Source organism: Falco cherrug, chromosome 7 (genome assembly GCF_023634085.1).
Source record: "Falco cherrug isolate bFalChe1 chromosome 7, bFalChe1.pri, whole genome shotgun sequence".
NCBI lineage: Eukaryota > Metazoa > Chordata > Aves > Falconiformes > Falconidae > Falco > Falco cherrug.
The window spans coordinates 18176541-18201527 of NC_073703.1; the positions used below are offsets into that span (position 1 = coordinate 18176541).

General features: G+C 40.5%; 1 protein-coding gene across 1 annotated transcript in view; it reads right to left on the reverse strand.

Moving 5' to 3' along the window:
• The window catches only part of NEDD4 (NEDD4 E3 ubiquitin protein ligase), a 60570-nt gene extending 44801 nt beyond the window's left edge, over window positions 1–15769 (reverse strand). The window contains exons 1-5 of the mRNA XM_055716107.1: window positions 15649–15769; window positions 3962–4035; window positions 2297–2375; window positions 1079–1117; window positions 574–627 (exon numbers count right to left, since the gene is read on the reverse strand). Coding sequence (XP_055572082.1) covers window positions 574–627; window positions 1079–1117; window positions 2297–2375; window positions 3962–4035; window positions 15649–15693 — 291 coding nt within the window. The 5' untranslated portion in view covers window positions 15694–15769. The remainder of the gene's footprint in view (window positions 1–573; window positions 628–1078; window positions 1118–2296; window positions 2376–3961; window positions 4036–15648) is intronic.
• Between the last annotated feature and the right edge of the window lie 9218 nt (window positions 15770–24987).

A 24987-nucleotide genomic window follows, 5' to 3' on the forward strand; every position in this document is an offset into this window, starting at 1 on the left:
ATACAGTCACAAAGACAGGTAATTGGACATCTTCACATGTAAAACCAGAGCATCATCAGAGGATAAGTCTGAATTTCAGTAAGAATATAAAGGCACAAGCTAGCCCTATCTTACTTTCGACCTGCCCTTCACAGTGATGCCTATTTACAAAATCACAATCTACTGTCCGCTTGTTAAGATTTCCGAAGAAAATGCACGTTTTCTTTCATGCTACTCCTCAACTGTGTGCAGAGAAACCTACATTTCACAATACTGCTTTGAATGTTTATTTTTCCCCACAATCAGAGCTTTCAGTATCACCAAAGCATTTGGACATATCATTTGAAAAGTGCTATAAAAGAACAACACTTTTATAACACACATTAGAAATCAAGAATAATAACTGTTTCAGAGCATCACAAAGTGTGGTCGTGTCAGATAAGTAAACAAATCGGGTCTGCCTTTAGCTTTAGGTTGCATTAGAGAAGTTAAGATTATTTTGTTTGGGTATTTTTTTAATCCATGTTGAACACAGATGAACTTACTTTCATTCAAGTCTTCAATACACCGTTACATTAACACAAAAGGACCTACCAAACGGTTTTCATCAAATACTTCAAAAAGGAGTCTGTGTTTCTGAGGATTAACCTAGGAAAAAAAAATGTTGATAATTAAAATTTATGCTGAATTCCAACATTTGTTTTCAGCAAAGCCTCTTATGTTTATACAGGAGGAAAGAAATACGTAAAACCCAAGTTATACAGCAAATCTACACTTTGGTGCCACTTCACTATACAACATGTTTCTATCAAGACCAACGAGCAAAGACTGGTACTATCCTAAACTGTTTTTAAATCCATGTTCATGTTTTTAAACATTCATGGAACAAAGAAGATTAACATCAAGACTGAAAATTTAACTCTGACACAAATAGAAATGTTAACAAGTGTATTTCTAAAAAAAGCAGTTTGTGAGCCTTTTTGAACATTAATTATAGACATGTTTCTGATTTTAAGCTGAAGTAATGAGAAAACATTTCCCTGATGTGTAAACATAATAGTCAACATAGGTAATAAAGCTGTAAAAAAAACCCACTTACTCTAAATAAGAGTTCTTCATTCCACTTTGGGTTTAAGGACTATGGGGGGAAGAAAAGGAAGACAGAATTTATTATAGTGACAATTCTATATTGGTGTATTTTTTTATGTTTTACCTCTGGTTTATCCCATGTAACAATCCACTTACAGTACAAATAATCTTGCTATCACTGGTAGAAGTCATAGGAGTTTTCTACTGTTTAACACAGTGCAGAATAGAGACAATTTATGTAAGACAATTTATGTACTCTCAGATTCTGGCTAATGCTATGGATGCAGAAGACTCATTATGCAGTTCAAATCAGTTAATTTATGGTTTGTTTTCAGCAATCATCACTGCCTTCTCAGTCAACTATCCACATGCTTATATGCAAACATATGTTGATCCTGAAATTATGAACCTCCTGCAGGTATTCCAGATAAATGAGTAGTATTGTAATTCATGTGAACTGTGCAATTTGACAACGGAACACACCAAACTGTGTTTGTGTTTCAAACATAAAAAAGATAGTAGTTGTACAGCAACAAAGTTTCTTCTGTCATTAAAGATCTCAGAAAAATCATAAAATCACTTAAGTTGCAAAAGACCTTTGAGATCTTCAAGTCCAACCATCAACCAGGACTGTCAAGTCGACCACTAAACCACGTCCCTAAGCACTGCATCTATGTGCCTTTTAAACAGCTCCAGGGATGATGGATGATTCCACCACCACTGGGCAGCCTGTCCCAATGCCTGACCACCCTCTTAGTGAAGAGATTTTTCCTAATCTCCAATCTAAACCTCCCCTGGCACAACTTGAGGCCGTTTCCTCTTGTCCTGTCACTGGTTATCTGGGAGAAGAGATCGACCCCCCCCTGCCTACACCCCCCCTTCCAGGTAGTTTCCAGGAAAACCACCTGCCTGATCATGGTGTCTCCCCTGCCAGGTAAGTATGATTCTATCAGAACAATCCTGTATTTCCACAAGTGATGTAGTTTTGAATCAGTACTCACCTTATACCCCTTAGTCTTTCTCTACCTTTCATTAAAACTACTGAAGAGAAAACATCAAAATAACACCATGAACAGAGTAGGTCATGGAACATTCCTTTCCCTGTGTCCATTCAAAAAGGTGACATATTAATTCTCCCACTTCCTGCAGTATTAACTTTTTCTCTAGAGTCTGATAAAAAGCCCAAAACAAACAAAACCACCACACCCATAACAATAAGATGGCTAACCTTTTTAATAGTTTTTGTCTGAACACTGGTAAGGACTCCGTTCACCGGATCATACACTGTCACTTTCACATATGGGTCACTGGGAAGGGGAAAGAAAGAGATATGCATGCTGTTATACATCCTTTTTTTTGTCAGCATTATTAGCAGTTGAGTTTTAAAAGGCTTAAATTAATAGAAGCTATGAAACTAGGAGTTAAGAGTTACTTTAGGGACACCATATACATGTACTTACCATCATTTTCTAAATAGTTTTAGACACAAAACTAAACGTTACTGATTATGACCATACTAGCTATGTCATTTTATGTTCTGTGTATCATTACAGTTTTATTCTCTATTCCTTCACAGTTCTTACTTCATGAGAAGAGATTTACTAAACCCTCATGCATTTCAACAAGACATACATGAAAAGAAAACAGCTGCAACTGAAAGAACTTTAAGTATTAAACATCTTGGTTTTAGCGATCTAAAACACCTGGAACTCGAGGTACTTCCTTGAACATGCAGTGTTTTTATTAATGTTCTATCAGTTTCACAGAGTTTAACCTGAATTTTTCTATCAATGCCAATGTCCTAATATGGTTGCTTAAAATGGCCTACTGCCTCAGGTATTTTTTCTTCCTTCCTGTGGCACAATAAAAAACAATTTAAGAATATTTACTTTTCAAGAACAGAGTTCAAGGCATTCAATTGCTCCAACAGATGAGTTACAAAAGGCAACCAAGACAGTGCCACACAGCAAAACAGCATACGGTTTTCACATATTTAAGTTATGATGAGACAAGGTGCCCGATTTCTGTTTAAAGTAAAAAAAACAAACCTGAAGAGAGACTGTTTGGCTTTAAGGAAAATATGAATATCACAACTTTTTTTCCTAAAGCTAAACCGATGTCACACAACAATTCTGCTAGTGCTAAAATAACAGCATTCCTGTACACGTGCCAAAGCAGCTGATAGCAGAACTAATACTAAACCCATCAGTACTTTTCTAGACCCTCTGTATATGGGCCAGAAGAAAAAGTAGCTTTAGTACAAGCTGCATGCTGCCACTTGTCAAATCTACAAGATCCTACAAAGCATTTCAATTACTAGTTCAAAAGTCTGATCTTTCCTGTGGTAAACGTTAAGCCACTTGATTTGTTTCTTCCCTTACATGGATTGTTAACTTTTAAATTTGTACATACCCAGAGCCTGCAGCCACTGGCATGCATTTCCCACATCTATAGAACTGGTGGATGCTGTTCTTCTGCATATAATTTGAGTGGAAATAGTCTTGTTGCTACCCATGTTTAGTGTTGTGTTCATTCCAAGTCTTTAAAGCACAGATGAGAATTTTGATTATAATTGTACTCTTGTTATTTTAGCTGTAGTTGACCTGAAGTAAAATATATACATGTATCTATCCTCCATGGCAGAACTATTTTACCATGCAGAGAATGAAACCTCCCCACACATTGCTTTGCCAATGCACATTTATCCAGGTGACTCTTGGGTAAGAAAACAGGTATCTTCATGTTTATATAGCCTCTGATAATTTTACAAGGTTACCAGTTAAAACATTTCTCATTTTTTTGGAAAGAGGAACAGCAGGATTTACTGAAACAGCGATGGAAAGAAAATAAAGAAGCAGCTGTGCCTTAATATATTGACAACATATATTCTTACCTGGCTCCTAAGATATCCTTCTTGGCCAGGCCAATTCCAGCTATAACCTTCACCCTGACAATTCGTGTGTTCTCCTAAAATACAAAATAACAATAACCCAAGAGGTGTTCACATTTATTTTTCATATCTATTTTTTATATACAAAGCTACAAGCAATTAATGGCATAATTTTGAACTTACAGTGAGAACTACAGACTTAAGTAATGCACTTACTTTGACAGAAACAGCTCAAAGTTTCAATAGCAAATTTATTCTACCATTAACCCTTTTAAAGTCTTACCACCACTGTACCCACATATGATGGTAGACACAGAATCCAGAAAAAGCGGGTAAGTCACTAGAGTAGGGTTTGGGTTGTTTTTTTAAAAAACAATTTGTTTGTTTGTTTCTCAGCATTCTAAAGGTATGGGATTTTGGTTTGAGTTTGGGTGTTTTAACCCCACAGGGCAGGATTATTAACCTAGCATACAACTGTTCCAGCCAGCCTTCTTTCCCAAATTCCAAACTGTTCTGGCAGTGGCAGTCACCACCTTCCCCTGGCAAGCCTTGCAATACACTTGTATCAGACTGGACGCAGTACCTATGTACTCCACAGCACACACGAAGGTCTTCTCCTAGGGCAGTGATAAGGGCAAGCTGCTATTGCCACAATTCACAGAGCCCAGCGATTGCTAACACTCCCAACTGCTCACAGGAAGGCGAGCATCTGGGAACAGTTTCCATGAGCAGTTCCCGTCTCCCAGCAGGCAATTCTAAGCCATCTTTTGTACAGATTAGGCAAGGACTTTTGTGAGAACACGCTCTGAACAGCATCACATTTTCTGGTGCACATGATCTGTTAGGATGCAAGGAATGGGTTGCCACTCAGACAAATGCATATGGACCAATCAAGTTTTCACCTAATGGTATCTTGGCATTCATCAGAGAGTAGGAAAGAAGACTGACCATAAATTTTCTTTCCTGGGGGAAATGAATGGGGTGTAAACCAGAACAGATTAATAAAGAAGTAAAGAACTCTGGGAAAAGGGAAGAATAAAGAATTCTTGCATCTATTTTTATTTTGCAGCACGGAGAGGCCGTGCTCAAAATAGCGGGATTTCTGAAATGACCTGTCAGCAAGGTACGAGATTTCAAAAACCAAAACGCTGTTTCAGTTACACATTATCCAGATTACTGCTTCACAGAAGTGACATCAGTGATTGCACTCCTCCTGTTAATTAATATAGCTGTGCAGAGCCTTACATGGCTCGGCTGATAAGCTACTGAATTCAAGAGGAGGAAAAAATCCCAACAGCTGTGACCATGTCAGAGGAAGAAGACAAATAAGCACTGTTTCTCTGGAAAGCAAAAAGCTTTGCAGAGGAAGGACTGTTTGTAGGCAACGGCTAGTCAGAGAGACTTCTGAGGAAAGCTGATCCAAACTGGGTGGTTAAAGAGTTAAACAGATACCAAGAGCAATGGGTGAAGCAGCAGACGTTGTCTCTGGGGCCTTCCTGAATTCCACATATGATTGAAAGTGCTTTCAGAAGACTGTAGAAAGCACTCTGAAAGTCTGTTTTATCATCCTCTATATAGCCACAGGGTTGGACTCCCTAATCAATACTAATTGGAGGGTTTCCCCACAGATCTCCTGTTTCACTTTTTCCACTAACCACTCTCACCCCGCAAAAACTCACCACACCCCTTTTTGTGTATTTTTTTAAACCGATAGGTGATACTGAAAGGTCCACTTCTTCCTTTTCCAAGCTAAAAAGGCTAGAAACTTCAGGAAAAAAAACCACACTAATGTGCAAGGGCAATACTTAATTATGAGAGTCTCTGGTCACACTAGTGAGCAAGGCAGACCAGCAGAAATACAGACAGCTCAATCCACAGACAGTCAGAAGCGCTTTACACCAGGCAGACCCATTTTGCTCCAACCTCACACATCCTGGAAGAGGCAGAGACCTGCTCACAGGATACAGGTCTGCACTGTGACCATATGACCTTTTCTCCCCTCTCACCGATGACAGAATTGCTAAGGAACAACTGCCACAGCTCACAAAAGCTGCCCCAAACACACTGATCCCAGAAAGCGATGAACAGCCAAAGAATTCCAGGACTATCTGAAGTTCATTTCATGCAGCCAAAAATTAGGCTATGCAAGCTCTGCACAGGGCCAAAGCATCAGCTACTTGATTCTCGCATCCAAAGGGCATAGGTTTAAAACCAAAATTTAATTGGGTCAAAGGCCATTTTGAACCTTTTCTTCTTCATTCACAGTGCTCAGGAGATCCTTCTGTAGATCCACAGGCAGCTACAACCTGAGGGTGTTCTCATGGTCCAAGAACACACAGGCTACAGCCTGTACCTGTTCTACATTGACTGCAGACACTCTCAATCTTGTCTTGCTATTCTCTTCCACCACTGTGGTGCTTCCAGTGGTGCTGGTGGCATGGAAAGGGATAGGCACCTAGTCAGTAGCCAGGTACACACCAGCTATGTCTAGCAGCACTGCAGCTCGTCTAGAAAACTGCTCTCTCAGACCAGTTTATCTCCTCAAGAGTCCCTTCCTGGCCATAAATGCCTACCCACACTTTTGCAGTCCCAACATAAACTTGAAGGGGTCGGTCAGAATGTATTCCATCTGTACAGCTGAAGAGACAGTGTTCACTGCAGCTTTGAACACACTAGGAGTCTTAAAGGTTTAACGCCCTGGTACCCAGCTGCTCTGCAATGCGGACATGCACTTCTGAGACACACACACACACACACACACACGACAGCCCATCACAGGCAGCAGCTCTGGGCACAGCTGTGCAGGGGTTGTTTGTATAGATGCGGCAAGGATGTTCAGCTTCTTTTGACATTTGACTGCCAGCCACTTTGGAGATGAGGCGGGGTGAGACAACACAAAAACAGCTCACAACACAGCATCATATATAAAATACAAGCAGACCATTTCACCATTAAAACTGTGAACTGTTAAACTGTTCCCTCTGAGAATACATGTACCCCTATATGAATCTGGTAAAAAAACAGCGTGGGAAAAGAAGTATTTGTTAAACTACTGCATCAGCCTGGAGTGGCTGCATACAAATGAAGTCCAAATGACACCATTTACATTAGTCTGCTCCTAACAAATTCAAGGATAAATTATTTGGGGGGGGGAGGGTGTGGGGGGTGTGTTATATATTTTTAAGGCTAAGGGGTGGGACATATGAGGAGGATAATGCTACCACATATTACAAAGACTGAACTGTCCAAAAATTCTTCGTCTGATTAAGTCAGACAAAACATCCTTTACAGAGCTGAATCAGCAAGTTAGTTATCTTATTATGAACTTCCAGGTTTTATCATTATTCTATTGTTATTCCTATCAGTATATTCTGAAGTACATGTTCAAGATATAACTGGTCAAAATAGCTGGGTCTGCAAAGACATGCCATGTTCACAGTCTGTAACAATGAATCTATTGACTAAGGGATAGTACATAAGACAATGAAATAGAAGGTTTCTGAGCTGATATGTAATCAATCAATAACTTTAAAGACAATGCCTGCCATCCTGCGATACTTTGAGGTTACTGTGACACAGAAATCCTTTTTATGTATCCCTGTTAAAATAGTTTTAAAATGTGTACTCTATACAGCAATGCAGGAGTCAAACAAATAAAGCGGCACTTCTGTAAGTGGATTGTGTTTGGAAAGAAATCTCACACTTTTAAGTTTAAAACTTGCTCAGTTTATCAGCATTGAATGGTCTTGCCTGGGTTACAGCTGTTTATACTCAATGACTATAAAGGACAAGTATTAACACTGTCCATTCTCACCCTCATCCTTCCCAAATTCACATGGTAGGAAAATAATGCCGATGACAATTGCAAGACTGACTCCTCCTTTAGTTGTGGAAGCCCAAGACAGACCAGAAGACACAGGAAAAAGCATATGCAGGATGAAAGGGTGAGAACGAAGGCACAATTCTAGAAATGGTGACATGGTGATTACTGTAGTACAAAATACTGAATAAACCAGAGAATGATTGATGAAGTGTGATCCTCATCTGAAGATCCCCAAAGGTAGGATGCAGGCTTTGAGTGTGAGCCCATGCATGTGTACAGTTGAAGCATGTTGCTAATTCCATGGACTATAAATAATAAAATATTTCCTACACAAACTATATGTAGTAAGATTCACAACAAGATCACAACAAAGAGTTGTAACTTGTCACTTTAGAAGTTTTAGCAGCTGCCTATACCCGAGTCAGGGGAGGGCAGGGGAAAAAGCTCAAATTCTTTCATTTTGGGCATTGAAACACTATAATGTTACACCAGCAAGAGGCTTTTACCTTTTCCAGTCATTAATGTAACAACATCCAATAACGCAACTATGAACATATTATACTACCAGCTTTTCTCCTTCACTTGAAGCAGTAAGAAAAAAACCACACATAACATGCTATTAGATAATTCAGTGGCTATAAAGGCACTCTCTGATGTTAATGTAAACACTTCAAGTCCAAACGATTTTACAGGAGTTTTCAGCAAGTTACAATCCGTTTCTCAGTTTGCACACATCCCAACACATCCCAAACCTCCAGCAGGTTTGGGATTGAAGTAAGATGCAGATAAACAACCACCACACAGAAAAAGCAGTTTGACATGTGTACAATACATACAAAATCCAGTTAAATTAATTGTATAGCAATAGAAGATAAAGGTTTTTAACTAGGAGAAGAGTTTTTCAGAGTACTTATTTGATCACTATTTGAAAATTATTTTTATTGGCTTTCCTATTTTAATCTTTGCTTCAAATTTTGGGTTTGCTTTTTTAATATACTTGAAAAGATTCATGCAGGACAGAAGGAAACACCAAAACCAGGATGGTTAAATTAATGTAAAACATAAAATGGTAGTATCTGCTGGACTACTAGACAGCTTTTTTTGAGGAAGCCAATATAAAAATGTCTGAGCAGTCCAACAGAGAACACGCTTTTTAGTAAACAATTGCTCTAGGCAATAACATCCTGTTATTCTTTTGTTCCAGCTAGATAGGTCAAGAATCAGCCACCACTAAATCAAGCCAAGAAAAGAGCATCAAAGGATATTACAACAATAAAACAGGACAGCAGCATCACCTTTTAAGATTCTAGTAATATCAGGAATTATATATTAAGGCTTTCTTAAGCTTCATACCATGTCTGCATATAGTGCACAGATAAAAAGAGAACAGAAAAATCAGATTTGAGTAAGTGCAGATAAGGCAAACTGAAATAAACATAGTTTGGAAGTTCAAAACTGAAACTAGTAAATAGCCTGGCCCCGTGAAAAGAGCATAAAAAAGAAGGGATGGATGTTCAACAGGCTGAACATATTCTACATCCCCTGTAGAGTGATCCTTGCCATCCCATGTACTGAGGTCCAGAACGGCAGAAGGGGAAAAAAAAAAACCAACACACCAAATGAGTATTATCAATTACTATAGAGTGTTGTGCAGCACACACCTACACAGACTGCTGACCTCATTAAGGAACAGCTATAAACAGAGAGAAACATTAGGACACTTGCGTGGGCAGAAGTGCACTAAAGCCAAATTAAAGTGCACTAAGCCTGTTAAAGAGTAATTACTAGCATAAGAGATACACATCATGAACGTATAGTTTCTTTTATAGCATGCTTCTCAAATCTCCGAGACATCTTACACAAGGTACCCAGCTTTACCCTACTAGTAACTTGTACTTTAAGTACAGTTGATTAAAGACAGACATATTCACATAAAAGGCTCTGAAGCCTAGGAGCAGCTTGGAAACGATGCTGAAAGATTACTTACAGCTAAAGTGACTACATATTCCAGTTGAACAGATAGCTCATTGCATCTGCCCATTTTAGTAGATTAACTGCTGTGTTTCTCTAAGTTTAAAAAAAAAATCCTATCTTAGCATGTTTCCTAACCTGTATCTCCCATCCAAGAGCAGCACTTTATTTGTTTCAGATTGCATTAAAGGTTTGGTTATTTGGTTGGGGTTTTTTTCTTGAGATCATTAATAACCATAAAAGTTATGTTTGAGAGTTTCACAACAAAAATATATTCCTTAGTGGCATTTACCGGAGCGATAAGCAGTCATGTTATCTCAAAGAAAATTTCAGTCTGCATAATTAAGGATTTGACTCTTCCATTGCCTACACTGAGGTCAACCCAGAATGTTTTCCCTTAAGCAGTCCAGAAGGTATTGACATTCTTCACCTGCCTAACATTAAAAAACACTATTTAAGAACAGATCTTCCTCATATATCACAGAAGAATTATAAATAAAATTCCTTAGCTCCTAAACAAAACACTCCCAAAACAATTATAAGATCAGGCTAACTAAATACACTTATATATGCTATATTCAGCTTCAGCAATTCCAGAAGGAGACAGATACAAAGCTAACAGCATGAGGAATAGGTCCAATGAGTTTATTGTTAAAACTTACCATCTTGTTTGAAAGAATTTCCCACAGAATGGTGAGCCTTAGCTGAAGAACAGTAGTTCCTGCAATATTCAGACCTTGCAAGTTAGGCCAACGTGTATATTAAGTAACCTCTAAATGATACTAACTTTTGTTAGCATCACCAGTTCATTTCACCAGGAGGTACAAAGCAGGAAGGAGACTTTGCTGTCTATGACCGTTCCTGCACAACACAGAGAGCACTCTCTTTCCCCTCTGTGGCAATGAACAGAGCTGAACCATTTTCCTTTGAAGAAATTCTCTCAAATCAAGTTTTCAATTCAGGAAGACTCCTATTATAGAACTACATTAATCAATCTTGTAAACATAATGAAAGTCATTAACTTCCACCTGACAGTTACAAGTTCAGTCTTACTAACTCACTAAAAGAACTTAACCATTAATTGTACCACAGGAACATTTTGTGTTCATAAATAAGGAAGTTTCTCCTTCAAGAAATGCAGGCTGTGCCTGCAGATTCTATTTAACACTTCTGTTCAATTGCAAATTAAGGAAAAGATTCAACAAGACAGGAGTCCACTAACAGAACTACCCATTTGCCAACAAAATTTTACTTTAAAAAAACCACCAGAAGACACAACACAAGAAACCCCAAACCAAAAAACCCAACAACGACCAAACCCCTTTTCAACATGTGCAACCCAACACCACAACAGTTACAGCCAGTGTTTGTTCAGTTTGAAAGAAAGGTGTTAAGAAACAAAACAAACCAAACCCAGGTACATAAGATAGTTTCTGGAAACCACCAGATGCACGCAAGTTATATTGCTGTTGAAAAAAAAAAGCCAAAACCCCTAAACCAACAACAACAATAAACCAAAACCCCAAAAAGCATTTTTACAAGTGTAAACTACTACAAATACACTGGATTCTAGCTTAAGTGCAGAGCATTTCTGAAGCAGAGGCATGCATATCTTTGCCTTCCCTTCCCTCCCTCCACCCTAAGTGCCCCAGAGTCAGATGGAGCAGATGTCTAGTACAGAGGTGCACAGGGTCTGAACAGGAACCGAAGCACTGAGCTGCCTCAAGCTCAGGCGCAAATGAGCCGAAAAAAAATCCTGTTTTCATCAGAAGCAATACAGAGGAAGACCACTCCATGCCAGTCTCAAAAGCAATCAGCAATATGAGAAGGGTTGTGGGGTAAGGCGTGCAGTACAGAAGACAAACCACATATCCAAGACATTCAGTTCACCAGCAGCAAGCCAAATAACCATGAACAACTACTCCAGTAATATTATTTTTATATTCCTTTAGGATCTCTCTAAATCTTTCCAGAATGAAATACCATATGCTTATGGGAAATCCCGTGTGACCTGCAGAAAACAATAACACTTGTTCTACATAGGATAGCTCTCAAGTGACTGAGAAACCTGAAATGGCAGACACGTGCAAGTGGGAAGTGTATTTTTGCTTGTGAGAAGTTGCCATTACTAGTTTTGATCCCAGAAACACATCAAACATAATAGACTCAAAAGATCAAAAAGGCTAGCTAACTTAGCATGTTATTTAGGCAATACAAAAAGAGCTAAGCAAAGTAAGTTCTTAATTCAGGCTGGGACTGGAAGAACTCTGACATATGGAAATTTTTTAATTAAACTGGCTATGAAATACATGTACGCAGACAAGCAGCATCATTTTATATCAAATGCCATTCCAAAGCCCTACAATGCAAGCAGGTACTTTCATAGAAAACAGAAATAAATACATTGTCATTCTGGACAGATCCTTCAAAATAATTCCTCCTTCAGACTTTGAAAGATCATTCCACAATAAGTGTTAGAAAATGCTGTATTTTGTACTGCAGTCAATTGTCACAAAACCACAGCCACTAGAAGCTAATAGCTCAGCGTCAGAAAATGCTTGCTCAAAGCATTTCATCTTCTGAAATCTAACTCTTAGCAACCTGAAAGTTTTGTATTAGAGAGTCCCTCAGCTAAAAACCCCATAGCTATAGGCATCCCACCTCAACAAGCACATTTAAGAGCACTGGCAAAGCTACCACTGCTATGACAAAGAAAAGCAGCAGCAGCAGTTGTGTCAGGCTGTGCCTGTGCATCTGAACCAACATTTGCAACTATATTCAAAAGGCAGACATATCCCAAGTATGCAACAACAGGCACAGTTACCCACTCCAGACAAAGTCTGCAGCAGTTAATGCTCCTGTTTTGTTTTTTTTTAAGCAGCCTGAGGCAACGAGCACTGTGAGAGAAAGTCTGACCTGGAGGTGGTAAGTATACTTTTGCCTCTTCAAAAAACACCTAATAAGAGGATAAAAAATAATTCTTAAAAAAAAAAATAAATATCAGAGCTCTTAATTTTTCTACATTGAGATCAACTGTGGCAAGGTGTATCATCTGCTTATTTGCCTTTTTTCTATATACTATCCTGAAATGTAAAATACTTGACAGTTAAAGACATTCAGAAATATGATCAACATTTTTAGTCTAATATTGTTCCTAGATTATATTCATTTTAGCTTGCTATTGCATATTCATCCTGTTAGAACGTCTGATAATAGGATCATAAACTGTTTCTTTCCAAAAGACAGACACCTTACTATGTGAGCAATACCAATTTTGCTTACTATTTAATATTTTCACCCTATCTTCATTTTTCAGCATATGACCCCAGACCTCATTTTCCACACACTGCTAAGACCCCACTCTGAATACAGAATTATTGTCTTCCCTATTGACTTTTCTAGTGCTCATTATTTCAATATCCAACTAAGTTGTACAAAGTCCTACGGGTGACAGAAGGATACAATATCCATATTACAGAAGAAAAACTGAACCAGAGAAATAAAGGACAACTGCACCTGCTAGATTCAGGCACAAAAATTCAGATACCTAAATATAACACATAGAGTAATACCCTGTATATACAATAACCTCAGCTACAGCTTCCTTTGCATCCCAGCTTCTTTTTTTTTTTTTTTTTTTTTGTCAGGATCATCATAATAGCAATCCTTTAATAAGTCTAAGTGACTAATACACCATTAACCAAAAAATCCAGCATAAATGTATTGGGGGGGGGAAATCCATACTCTAATACTCCATTCAACTGCCTCAACAATTAGACCAACTTCTCCTCACCTTCCTTATTTAGTTTTTATATTTACAATATAATGATATGCAATAGCTGCAACAAGTAAAGAGGATTTGCAGCTAACACTGCTTTTACCAGACAATTTCAATTCATACCCCAAGCAAATCCATCTTGCAGAATGGGTCACAGAGCAGCCCTACAGAAGCTGCCATGTGCAGACTACGAAAAACCCATGAGAGGAGGGCGAGGAAGGCTTTTACAGAAAACTCCTTGATGCTACTTTCAATATGATTTCGTTTCTGACTTTGTGTTTTTGTAGTGATTCTGTGTATGCAATCTTCCAGATTAAAATTCTGATAAGACCAAAAAAACCCCAAAACCCAATCTAAAGAGGCAGAACTCTAGTTTCTGTTCTAGCACCCTAGGCAAAAGCAGCTGGCAGCATTTTGTCATCTGTGCATGCAGAATCACACATGAAAACCATGAAGAACACTGAGCAAGTTCTTTACATATGAATTAAAAAGCACCAACTGAATATCAAAGACTGATCATAAACTGCATTTTTCCATCTGGAACTTGAAATTTAGCTAAGCTTTTGAAATACAGAAAAAGTTGGATCTGATACATTTGTTACATACTCCAACTTTCTTCCCATTCCCCCCTGCTGTTCCAAAGGAACATGTTCATGTTCAAAAGGATCAAGGGAAAATGAGAATTGTTCCATTTTGACTAGATTTCAAAATATTCTCCCCTGACTAAAAATAAAATATGTTTTTAATATAAATATAACTAATATAAATATAAAAATATAAACTAACTAAAAATTAAAATACAGAGCCTGAGGCATTGAATGATTTAGACCAACCAGATTGCCTCAAGAAGTTACTAGCAACTGAAAACAGAATCTTGCAATGGGAAGTGCTATGCAACCCTTGCAGCATGCTGTGCTAATTTTTTATTAGAACTCCTATGCAATTCAAATATTAAGAAGAAAAAAAAAAAGCATTTGAGACCTTTATAGTTACTTCTCCAGAAGCGAAGCACAACTTGAGAAAGAGAGCTGTGATAACAGACCAGGAATAATACTTCATCATTTATTCAGAGAGTGAATTCCTGCTAAGGACAACAACAACTGTGTTTTGACACAAGAGATCATCACTGCCTGGACACAAAAAGAGCTGATCAAAGACAGTCTTGGTAAATATCCTGTTGGCTCAAAGACAACATTACTGACATTTCACACAGGTCATCAACCAGCTTTCAGATGGATACAGCTTTTAGTCTTCCTGTACCTGCAACTAAAAAAAAAAAAAGTAACCTTCTTTCTTCTTGATGAAAGTTAACTATTCCACCAGTATTCTGCCCTGTGCACAAGCCGCAGTTACAATGCAAAAGCCTCAAGTCTACCACTTGAGCACTGTAACAGGTACATCGGTATCCGCCACCCTCCAGACCCACGTGCTCAGGAACTACGACTTCACGACAGAAGTCTCCGTAGTACGAAGTCACTTTCAGTCACCACGAGTTTACTGGGAAAAAAAAAAAGAAACAACCAAAAAAACCAACCAAAACCCACCAAAACGCACACAAGATTTCATAACTCTCACTAATGGCAACGCAGAGAAAAGCACCGTCGCTCAGGCCGCGAACTACCTTTTGCACAATTTTAATCCACGCATCGCTTCAGCGGTTTGCATACTGTCTGTGACAAAGCCTGAAACAAAGACTTTATTCTTCAGGGCTGGGAGAGGGAGCGGGGGGAAAAGAATCCCGCTTCGCCCCTCCAGCTCCGTCACGAGGAAGTTGCCCCACAGACGCGTCGCTCCGTCTGCCGGGGAGGCTCGCAGGGCTTTCGGAAAGCAGCCTAGAGACAGGAGTGCCGGTGCTAGGCGACAGGGCAGCCGCCAGCTCCCCGCCGCCAGGGCTGAGGGGAGCTGCCCCGCTCCCCGGCCGGCCGGGCCCCCGCCTCACCTCAGCCCGCCTCATTCCCGCCGCCACGCCAGACCGCGGCGGGCCCGCAAGAACCACCCGCCCTGAGGGAAGACCCGCCCGGCCCGGCCCGGCCCGGCCCGGCCCCGCGGGGAAGCCGCCGCCCTCCCTCCGCGGAGAAGAGAAGCGGGAAGCGCGAGGGGGGCGGTCACAGGCCTCACCTCCTCGCCCGGCAGCCCGAACACCTCCACGGGAGAAGCCGCCATGGCCCAGCGGCGCGCGCTCCCCGCAGCCCCGCCGCCGTGTTTACCCGCCGCCGCCGCCGCCCCGCCGCGCAGCCCGCCACCGCCCCGCCCTCAGCCCCGCCCACAGCCCGCCGCGCGCGCCACCGCCGCGCCCCCCTCCCCCGCCCCCGGCACTGCGAGCGCGGGCCCATGCCCTCCTCCTCTCTCCGCTCCCCCCCCCCCCTCGTCTCTCCTGATTGGCGCAGAAACCCGCGCCACCGCCCACCCAGGAGACGACGGCGCCTTCCGATTGGCTTCCTCTCCGCGCCCCGCCCGGAGACACGCGCCGCGCGGGCAGCCTGAGGGAGCGCGCGGGCCTCCCTCAGCCCCCTCAGGGCGTCCCGTGCCGCCCGCCCTCGGGGTGCACGGACAGCGCTGTGCCACCCCCCACCCCGGGCCCCGCTCGAGGGGCACACCTTAACTAGGCCACGGGGTGAGTGCAGTCGTTTTTCTGAAGATTTTCCCTGTGGGTTATGCCATCGGGGTCTTTTCTGCATCTCCAAGGGCTAAGTGCAAGCTGTGGCAGGCTCTGGCTTAAACCCCTCGTATCTAGGGAACCTTCTGGAATTGCAAAAATTTGGGGAAAACCGAGAGGAAAAAATAATCATTGTCAATGCGCAGAAGGCACCTTGCCCCACCAGGCTGAGGTAGTGCTGCCTTCCAGGTTACTGGGAGCAGGAAGGAAGTCCCCGCTGTGGTAAGGGGCTGGCCTGAGCTAACACCCAAGCAGGGAGAACGCCAGAGAAGAGAAAAATAGATAAACTATAAAAGCCTTGTCTGAAATCAAAGCAACAGTGTTGGAATGACACTACATTTTCTCAAAAGAAAAATCTGTCCCCTGCAAACTTACAAGCTGCAGCAACATGTCGCTAAGGGAGCATGACAACATTTCGGCTGAACACTTGAGGTCATTCCCAAATCGCTGTTCAGCAGTGCTTCCCAGCCATCACCTACACTGCAGTTGGAAGGACCGGGTTCCATGATGGTTTAATAAATGGCTTGAATTCATGCCACCTTGAACAGCTGCCTGTGATTCACTCCGGAGTCCCTCCCTGTCCACTGGCCTTCCCAGCTGGCAGAGGACAATAGGAAAAGCTATGCTGAAAAAAGTATAAATAAAGTAGGGTGTTTTAGTCTGAGCCTTGTAGCCATAAGCCTTTCTACAAGCCTGAGCCAAACTCTTCCAGGCACTGCACAGCCTGTGGGTGCAGAGAACGTACCTTCATCTTAGGATGAACACATGGAAAATCACGTGTGTCACTAACAACAAACAAATGTAGCAACACCTGCACTGGCAGGGAACCAGTGTCTTCGCTCATCTTTCAGCTCCTCCAACCTGGCCCCTCATGACCTGGGTGACCTATTTCTGTCATCATCTGATGAGAAACTCTACCCTTTCCAAAACAAACACAGACTCAGGGTCAGCTCTTTGGACTGTGCCCCAAGCCCCCAAGCAGATCACAGAACACCCAGGTAGCTAAACACCTCCAGGGCAGGGCTCAGTCAAGCTGTGCCCATTACCACACACACTTGTGCTCTCCTTCCAGGGCTAGCAGAGGGTTCTGAGGAAAAGCAATCAATCTCAGCAGCAACATCATCAGTTTGTGCATGTTCCAAAAAAATTCAGGGATTTACCTATTGAAAATCAGGTGAGTGAGAAACAAAGTGGCATTTGGGCAAGTGTCTTCATAGTCCTGATTGTCTATGAATATGAACAGGTAGATTTGCATGGGGAAACAATGTGTTTTATTAGACCAACTGATAAAGTTTGGGAAAAAGACCCAGGTAAACTTTTGGATAATTCAAAAGAAACAACCCGCTTCTGTTTCTGAATCAAGCCTCTGGACACCCAGTGTATCTCTCCAGTTCCATTCACTCAGCCTTGCCCAGTTTAGAGGCTTGTCCAAATTTAAGTGGGAAGGTTCCTGGGTGACAGCCAAGAAAGGAAAAACTGCCTAAGTTACACCAGGCACAATCTCCAGGTCCAGTTACTTTGTGAAGCACTTGTTTCTGGGATTGAGCCTAATGTTGGTTAGTAAATTGTTCTTACAGATTGCTAGAAAAAGCAGGTGGGTTTGTGGCTGTTGAGCACAAATACCTGTATTTGCAGTGCTGCCTCTTACGCTAGAGTGTACAAACCATGTCAGACAGAAAGCATCAGACCCCCAAAAGCTTATGGTTTGGGTTTTTTTCAAAATTGTATTGGTTAGTCTAATAAAAGATACTGGTTTATTTCTTCCTATAAACCTTCTACTACATTACTATCACTTGCCTGAACTCTGCTTGTCTGTTTTTCCACAGTCTCAGTCTCAGCTTCTGTATACACTAGAAGCAATGTGAAGAAGCACTCTCAAGCATCCTGAAGTTCTATTTAACAAAGGTTTTGTTTGTGAATGTTTTCTTAGAACATTACTCATTGGGCTTTTTTGTAAGACATCAAAACTCAAACGTTAAATTCTGAGTAATTTGTCATTTCAATAATTTTGAAATTTGAAATAATGCCCTTTTGGAATTTACAGGGCATTAGCATACTCAACTTGTTATATTACATTTCTTAAGTAGCAGCCCCAAATAGGATCTTATATTCTTTTTTTTATGTGGAAAGACTAAACTAAATGTCCAGAAAGGGAGTTACCACAGCGTCAAATTGCAAACCCCTAAGTAGATGGCCTGATATCAACAAGGCTTGTATTTCTGGGTTTGTTACCCAGAGGCATCCATATGCTAAGGCAAGGTCTATGTGCATTTTCAGTGGGATCAATAGTTATCTTCAATATTCCAGCAGGATATCTAGCAGTTCAATCAAAATAAAAGAATTTTAAATTACTCTTTTACTTAAAAAGAGGGGAAAATAAACCACAATCTGTTTAACAAACTTGCAGTTCTTATGTAAGATATTTTTTCAAAATATCAAAAAGGTATCTCCAGCATTTAATATTTTATGGTCTTACGTAATTACAAACTAATTGTGGAAGAGAGCTCTTCCTTATTCTGCAAATAATTGATTTTCAGTTGCAGAGGATAACCCACAGTTTGTTCATCTGAGTGCAATGGAACACTTTAGCTGTGTATCAAGACCATTAAAAACATATTAATATTTTATCTCATTACTCCATCCCAATAATGAGCTCTCATCTGGTAACAAAGAAGTTTGACTTCTCTTGCCATCTAAATTAACCTTCAGTTCCTTGAAAGATCAAAAAAGTACAAACTTTAAAAATATTTTCCATGTCTTAGATGATGGCATTCAGCCTGATGGACCCAATTTGTGGTCTGAATTTTATAGACATTTACAGTATTTAGTTTGCATCTTTCTTTATTGTAAATGCTTTTATAAGCTGAAGAGAATCCATACACTACACTGAAAAATCAAAGCCATATTTGTTCTTAAAGGAGGAAATAATGTAGGAAAATGAGATTTGTTTCAGAATTCCAAACGGTTATCATAATAAAATAACCTTAACTATAGGCACGGTTAAGTTACAAAAGCTAGGATATCATGTGACGTCAAAGTATGTGTTATCTTATTGAATATAGGACACACTTTTGCTACAGAGGATTTAAAATGAAATTGGATAAATTATCTTCACTGGTCTTCCTTTAAACCAAAGGAATCAAAAGTCATTTTAACTACAATTAAACAAAAAATCTGGATGCAAATGACACAAACAGATTTTTGTCCTATTGTCTTTTGTTCTACTGAGTCATACAATAGAAAATGTTATGATGAACCACTCACAACGTCATAGTGACAGGTAAATGGAAAACCACATACAAGAGGGAATGAATAGAAAACATTTACATTGCTAGTGAGTCATTGCTATGACTAAGAGAAGTAAATACCTATTGATAGCCTAGTAATCTCAATTTCTCTACTACCACGGCAATGACTCATTAATGAGACTAATACCGGAGATATAGTTCAGAGCCCAACACTCAACACTCTTCTTGGCTCTATAGTTACGTGCAAAACCATGCTAGATCCTGGCACTTAATTCTAGATTTCAAACACCATGATAATAAAATGCAAAACTGTTACAAAGATGAAAGCTTATCTTTTGTAAGCAAGACCTTCAGTATGGTAAAAGTCACCCCAGACTGACTGTTGTCTCTGCATTGCAATGCAACTAGACTGCTGTTAGCTCACGCTCAGGTTTTCACCAGCCCCTTATTGCTCCTTTTCATTCTCACTTCTCCAAAGTCACTGGTTCTGTTTTCCACAGTTTTTCTTCTTTCCCTTAAAAGCAACATATTTTCTGTTTGGACGTGTGTTGCCTTCTGCTTTGCCTGCTGCCAAGCCGCTGACTCCAGCTGTCTCAAACCCTGCAGCCCTACTTGTCCCTGTGGGATGACAGCAAGGCGTGACCATCACCAAGGGACAGACCAGATGTGAACCAGAAATTCTCCACTCAAGTAGTTCCTTTTCAGGGTAGCCTACAGGCAAAATTTAACACTGCTCTTGAAGCGTGGGTCTGTGTTCCAGAGGCACTAACATGTGCCCTGGGCCAGCTCCCTCTGTCCCATTAGTAGAGATCCCTGTCCCCTAGGAAAGCTGCTGAGACCTCTAGCTCTTACAGGGGGAGGCTACAAGGAGGCAAAGATGTAAGAAATGTTTTTCCTAATTTCTGTGACTAATGTAACAGTTTACAAGCAATTTCTTTTGTAAATCTCTGTGGCTTGATGAGCAAACCTGCACAGTAAGAAGAGCAACTGTGGTGGAGGTGGAAAGTCACACTCATTTTGTGCATATGCATTTGAATGAAGTGGTAAACACTTGTCTGAATCACCACCACTCAGATGTCATCTTTCTCTCCCTATTTTCAGCTTGAGGGGGAGGAGACCTGCCAGAACAGAAACCCGGAGGTGCTGAGCTCCAGTCAACTGCTGTCACGCTGTTTAACACAGGCATTATGGCTATTTCTGCTAACAGCTCAACCCATCACAATGTTACACAAGTAAGATCTTTCCAGGGATGATGTATTTGGGCTTTTCTTCTTTAAATACCTCAAGATTACAATTCTCCATGTGTATCTGAAGTGGTACATGATATATGCTCTTTGCTAGTGCCTTAAGCATCACTGAGGCCAGAGGAAACTACTGTTCTGACTTGGTGCGTGACTGAGCTGCGCTCATGCGCTCCCATCTTTATGCCTCTCGTTTTCACACAAGATGCTCCTTCTCGTAGTGTTTCTCCCTTACTCCGTTAGGAAAAAGAGAATAGTAAATAATTGCCGTTATAAGTTGGGTTTAATTACTTCTGAGGTTTTTTTAGTGTTCAAATACTTCTGAGTACAGATTTTCAACGTGTTGTCCTTGTTCCACTGGTTGGCTTCCACTGAACTTGAAAGTGTCACTGGGAATTAATTACCGTTAAGGCCAAACTAGACTTTATAACACCACCCAAAAAGTGTTCACACGTCTTCAAGCCTGGCTGGCATAGAAAGTAATCCCATGAGGAAGTACTCCTAAAAACCATGATGACTGAAAAGGATGTAGGGCTTTTTGCACGGTATAAAAGGATACCTGTTAGTGAGAAGACTATTACCTCTGCCAAACAAAGGGAAATCCAGATATCCTCCTGTACTATATAGCTACCTTTTGTAAATGTTATTTATAAAAAAATGCAACTTCAGATAATTCCTAAAGCAGTAAATTAATTCTGAAGTTATGTGCACTGTAATAGGTCTTCAGCAACTCCGTATTAGCACTGAGATCTCCTATTTCACTCTTGCAGCCATTTTAGGCCCCAGAATTAGTTTTGCTTCCCACAAATAATCCTTGTCAGAGTAGGTTTTAGTTATGCCATTGGCACAAGAACCTCTGAGTGGGGCCTCTTGGACACAGGCACTTCGTCTCCCCTCTCATCTATACATACATAGCAGTAGAGATTGTTCCGAATTTTCAAAGCAATTTGAAATAGAAGCAAGGAGCATTTTGTTCCAGTTCATTGCTTATACATAGCTTTTTAAACAGCACATTTCAAAACGCCTCTTCTTATTTCAGAGCAAGGAGAAACTGGGCTTGATGTCTCTGGGAACTGATTATCACAGCACTTGGAACAAGTGTCTTTTGAAGTACTGATACGGAGCAAGCAAACTGAACACTCAAGGGTATTTTCGATAGAGAAAAGAGTGAGTCCTAATTAGTTTATAACGTAATACAGGCTGTGTTTTCCCAGCCATACTAAAAAAGAAAGAAGAGTTTTTGAGAAGAGGGAGCCCAATAGCTCTCTAAAGTAAGTGTGTTGAGAAGCACATATTTGTAGTGACAGGTAGGTCAGCTACCTGAGGAAGGCTGCAAGGACCACTTCACTTGATACCTACTAGCCTCCCTCCTCCACACAGCACTCAGAAAACAGACAGACTCAGCCCCAGACCAGCCAGGTAACACCCTATTCAATTTACGCTTTACAAAAATCCACTAGCAACAAGTTAGTAACTGGACATAAGGCCATTCCTGAATAAATGGAAATGCATTTTCAGTTTCTTATGCATCTCCTTTTTCCTACCATTAAGGTACATGAAGGCTTTAAAAGGAAGTTTAGATTATTTGGTATAATTTATATACTACTTTGAAAATATTTCTACCATAAGTAGCTACTTTTATGCATAGGTAGGTTAAGAAGGAACCTTCTCACAAGCTCCCGAGACTGATTACCGTCCCTGGGCCAACTTTTTAAGTACAGTTTTAACATTTGTGTCAAAAAACCCCTGCATATACAACAGAATGTGCTCCAGATCAGTAGCATACTGCTAAGAGTATTTGAACATTATTTAAAATGGCAGCTTGAGATTTTTATTGAAATTATCTGAATTTCATTGAAATTAACTGAAATTTTATTCTAGTGGGCATCATCTAATTAGGTAGGCAAAGTTCCATAATCCAAAGTTATCATAATCCATATAAAAGCAGTTTATTCAAAAGGAAGATGACAACAGAGGAAAAATGAGCCACACGATGAAAATGGACCTTTTTAATGACTTCAGAGCTGAGGCATTACCAGATATAGAAAACGGGTAGGCAGGCCCAGGAAGAACAGACTCAGGAGGAGCCACAACAAGCCCTTGGAGAACAGATATGCAAATGTTTCAAGGCAACACATCTCCAGTGTTTACATCACTAGCAGGCTATCTCCTACATATTCAAAGCACATAGCAGAAATGTTATGACCTATCAGGAACGGTAATCACTTGGTTATATATTCTGCATTATATTGAGGTGGTCTTTTGAGTATTTAAGCAATCTGTAGAATGAAACTGCCATCTTTTTAGCACTGTATGTTTTCTAGACAAATTTCTCCATGTCCTCAGTTCACTTTTGATGTAATTGATCTGGCCTTGCTTAGTTTATATTTTACCCTTTTTTGTTGTTTTTTTTTTTAACAAAACGAGCAGGAAAAGCAAGAGAGACTGAAAGATTTGCCATTTCATTAGGCAATGTTTATTATGCACTAGGAGGTGCTGGTTTGTTATAGCAGTAACAAAGTTGCTCATATTCTGTGGAGTATTGCTTAAAATGCCATTTGCTAAAGCTAGCACTATAAAGAGAGGGTAGCACAGATGGTCCTGCATCCCTTCAGATCCCTGAGCTATGCAGCACTGAACAGGTCTCCAATTCACATGCAGATCTTGCCTCTGGAAGGGTCACCCCATTTTGGTCATTTGAGCTATTATAGGATTTTCTTGAAACAAAACAACTCTGTTCATCATTTCTACCATCAAGCAGAAAGGATGTTCACAGGAGAACTTCTTGCTGCACTTTCAGATAAAGGCAAGGACACGCAGGTGGCATAGCTGCTGGCACCAAGCGGCAGCTGTCAGCAGGCTCCTGTTACCGTTACCTGGCCAAGTTTACCCTGCAGCCAGTGGGTAAGCGCAGCACCACACAGGGACAGCACAGTGCTGCACAGGCCTGGGCATATTCAGGTTAACCGTTATGCGGGTCTCCAGCTCCGCGTTGTCTAACAGTCTTCTGGTCTGGATAATTACAGGTAACTATTAGAAATGCTACGCAGATTAAAAGTTTTGCATGAATCACTAACTTTGCACTCCCTTATAAGCATTATTCAGAAATATCTCAAGCGTACAGTCAGGTCACCACTAGTACTTGACTTTGGAATTGCTTTCCAGCATTATTCTACAATTTGTAAACCTTACTATACATCTTTTATTTCCTCTCCTTACTCAAGCTTAACTTGTGCTATTTGTAAGAGGGGAAGGAGAACAGCAAGATCCAAGCATTGGTTCTCTCTGGCTTAAGCATCAGAGGCAGCCTAGGTAATGAAAAATTTGCTGTCAAATGAATTTGATGATCATCAAATGTGATGCTTAATACCTGAGTGAGAGCAGTCATGCTACACAGATCCAATTAGGTTTACTCAGCTCTGATGCACATGCTGAAAAAATGAGATTGTAAGGGAGTTCTGGAGATCACCTTATTGACACAGTCCCAACCCCGACCCCCCAGTTCTAATGCACTGGGTTCAGATTGAGCTTCTAGATCTTACGTCTAGGAAAGCAGTTTTTGCAGAAGCAATTTATTCTGTGACCACCTAGTAATGCAGGGCTTTTTTTCTCTGGAGAAGATCATGTTATCAATTGCCAGAGACCCTATATAGACTACATGAACCACTGGCTAATTGAACGCACCAGTCCTTATGACTCTTGAAGGGGAATTCTGTTTACCCGAATATCAGCTGCACTCACACGTGCAGATTTGTATTTCTGGAGATGTAAAAATATTTCTAAGTAGCTGTTTGGAACTTACTCTGGACGTCTTCATTAAACATGTGAACATCTAGTCTGAAACCAAAAAAGCTCATGATGTCAACTTTTTGAGGTAGGTATTTTGCTCACGCATTTAGTTCTGACATTTCCACCTTCTTAGATCTTTCCTGTTAGGCCATTTCCATTCAGTCATACATTTGTTCGCTCTTATGACCGTTTTTATTAACCATTAAGGCCAATTCTTTCCAGTCTACAGCTGAGAAATTCCGATTAAAACCCATTATTACTTCAGATGACCTATCAATTTCTAAAACAGACTTTTGTGTCTCCTACATTATAGTCCATCTCAATCCTTGGGAATTTTTAATTTGCATTTCTTATGACGCTGAAATACAGAGAAAGCATGTCCATGAATTGTTCATTGAGAACTCTTTTTAGAGCACGTTAATATAGAATCCTGCGAGATCTATTAACAGAATTCCCTCCAATGTCATGTTAAAGTCTTTCTGATGCACTTTCATTCATGTTGTCTCATTTATGTCTCCCTGAC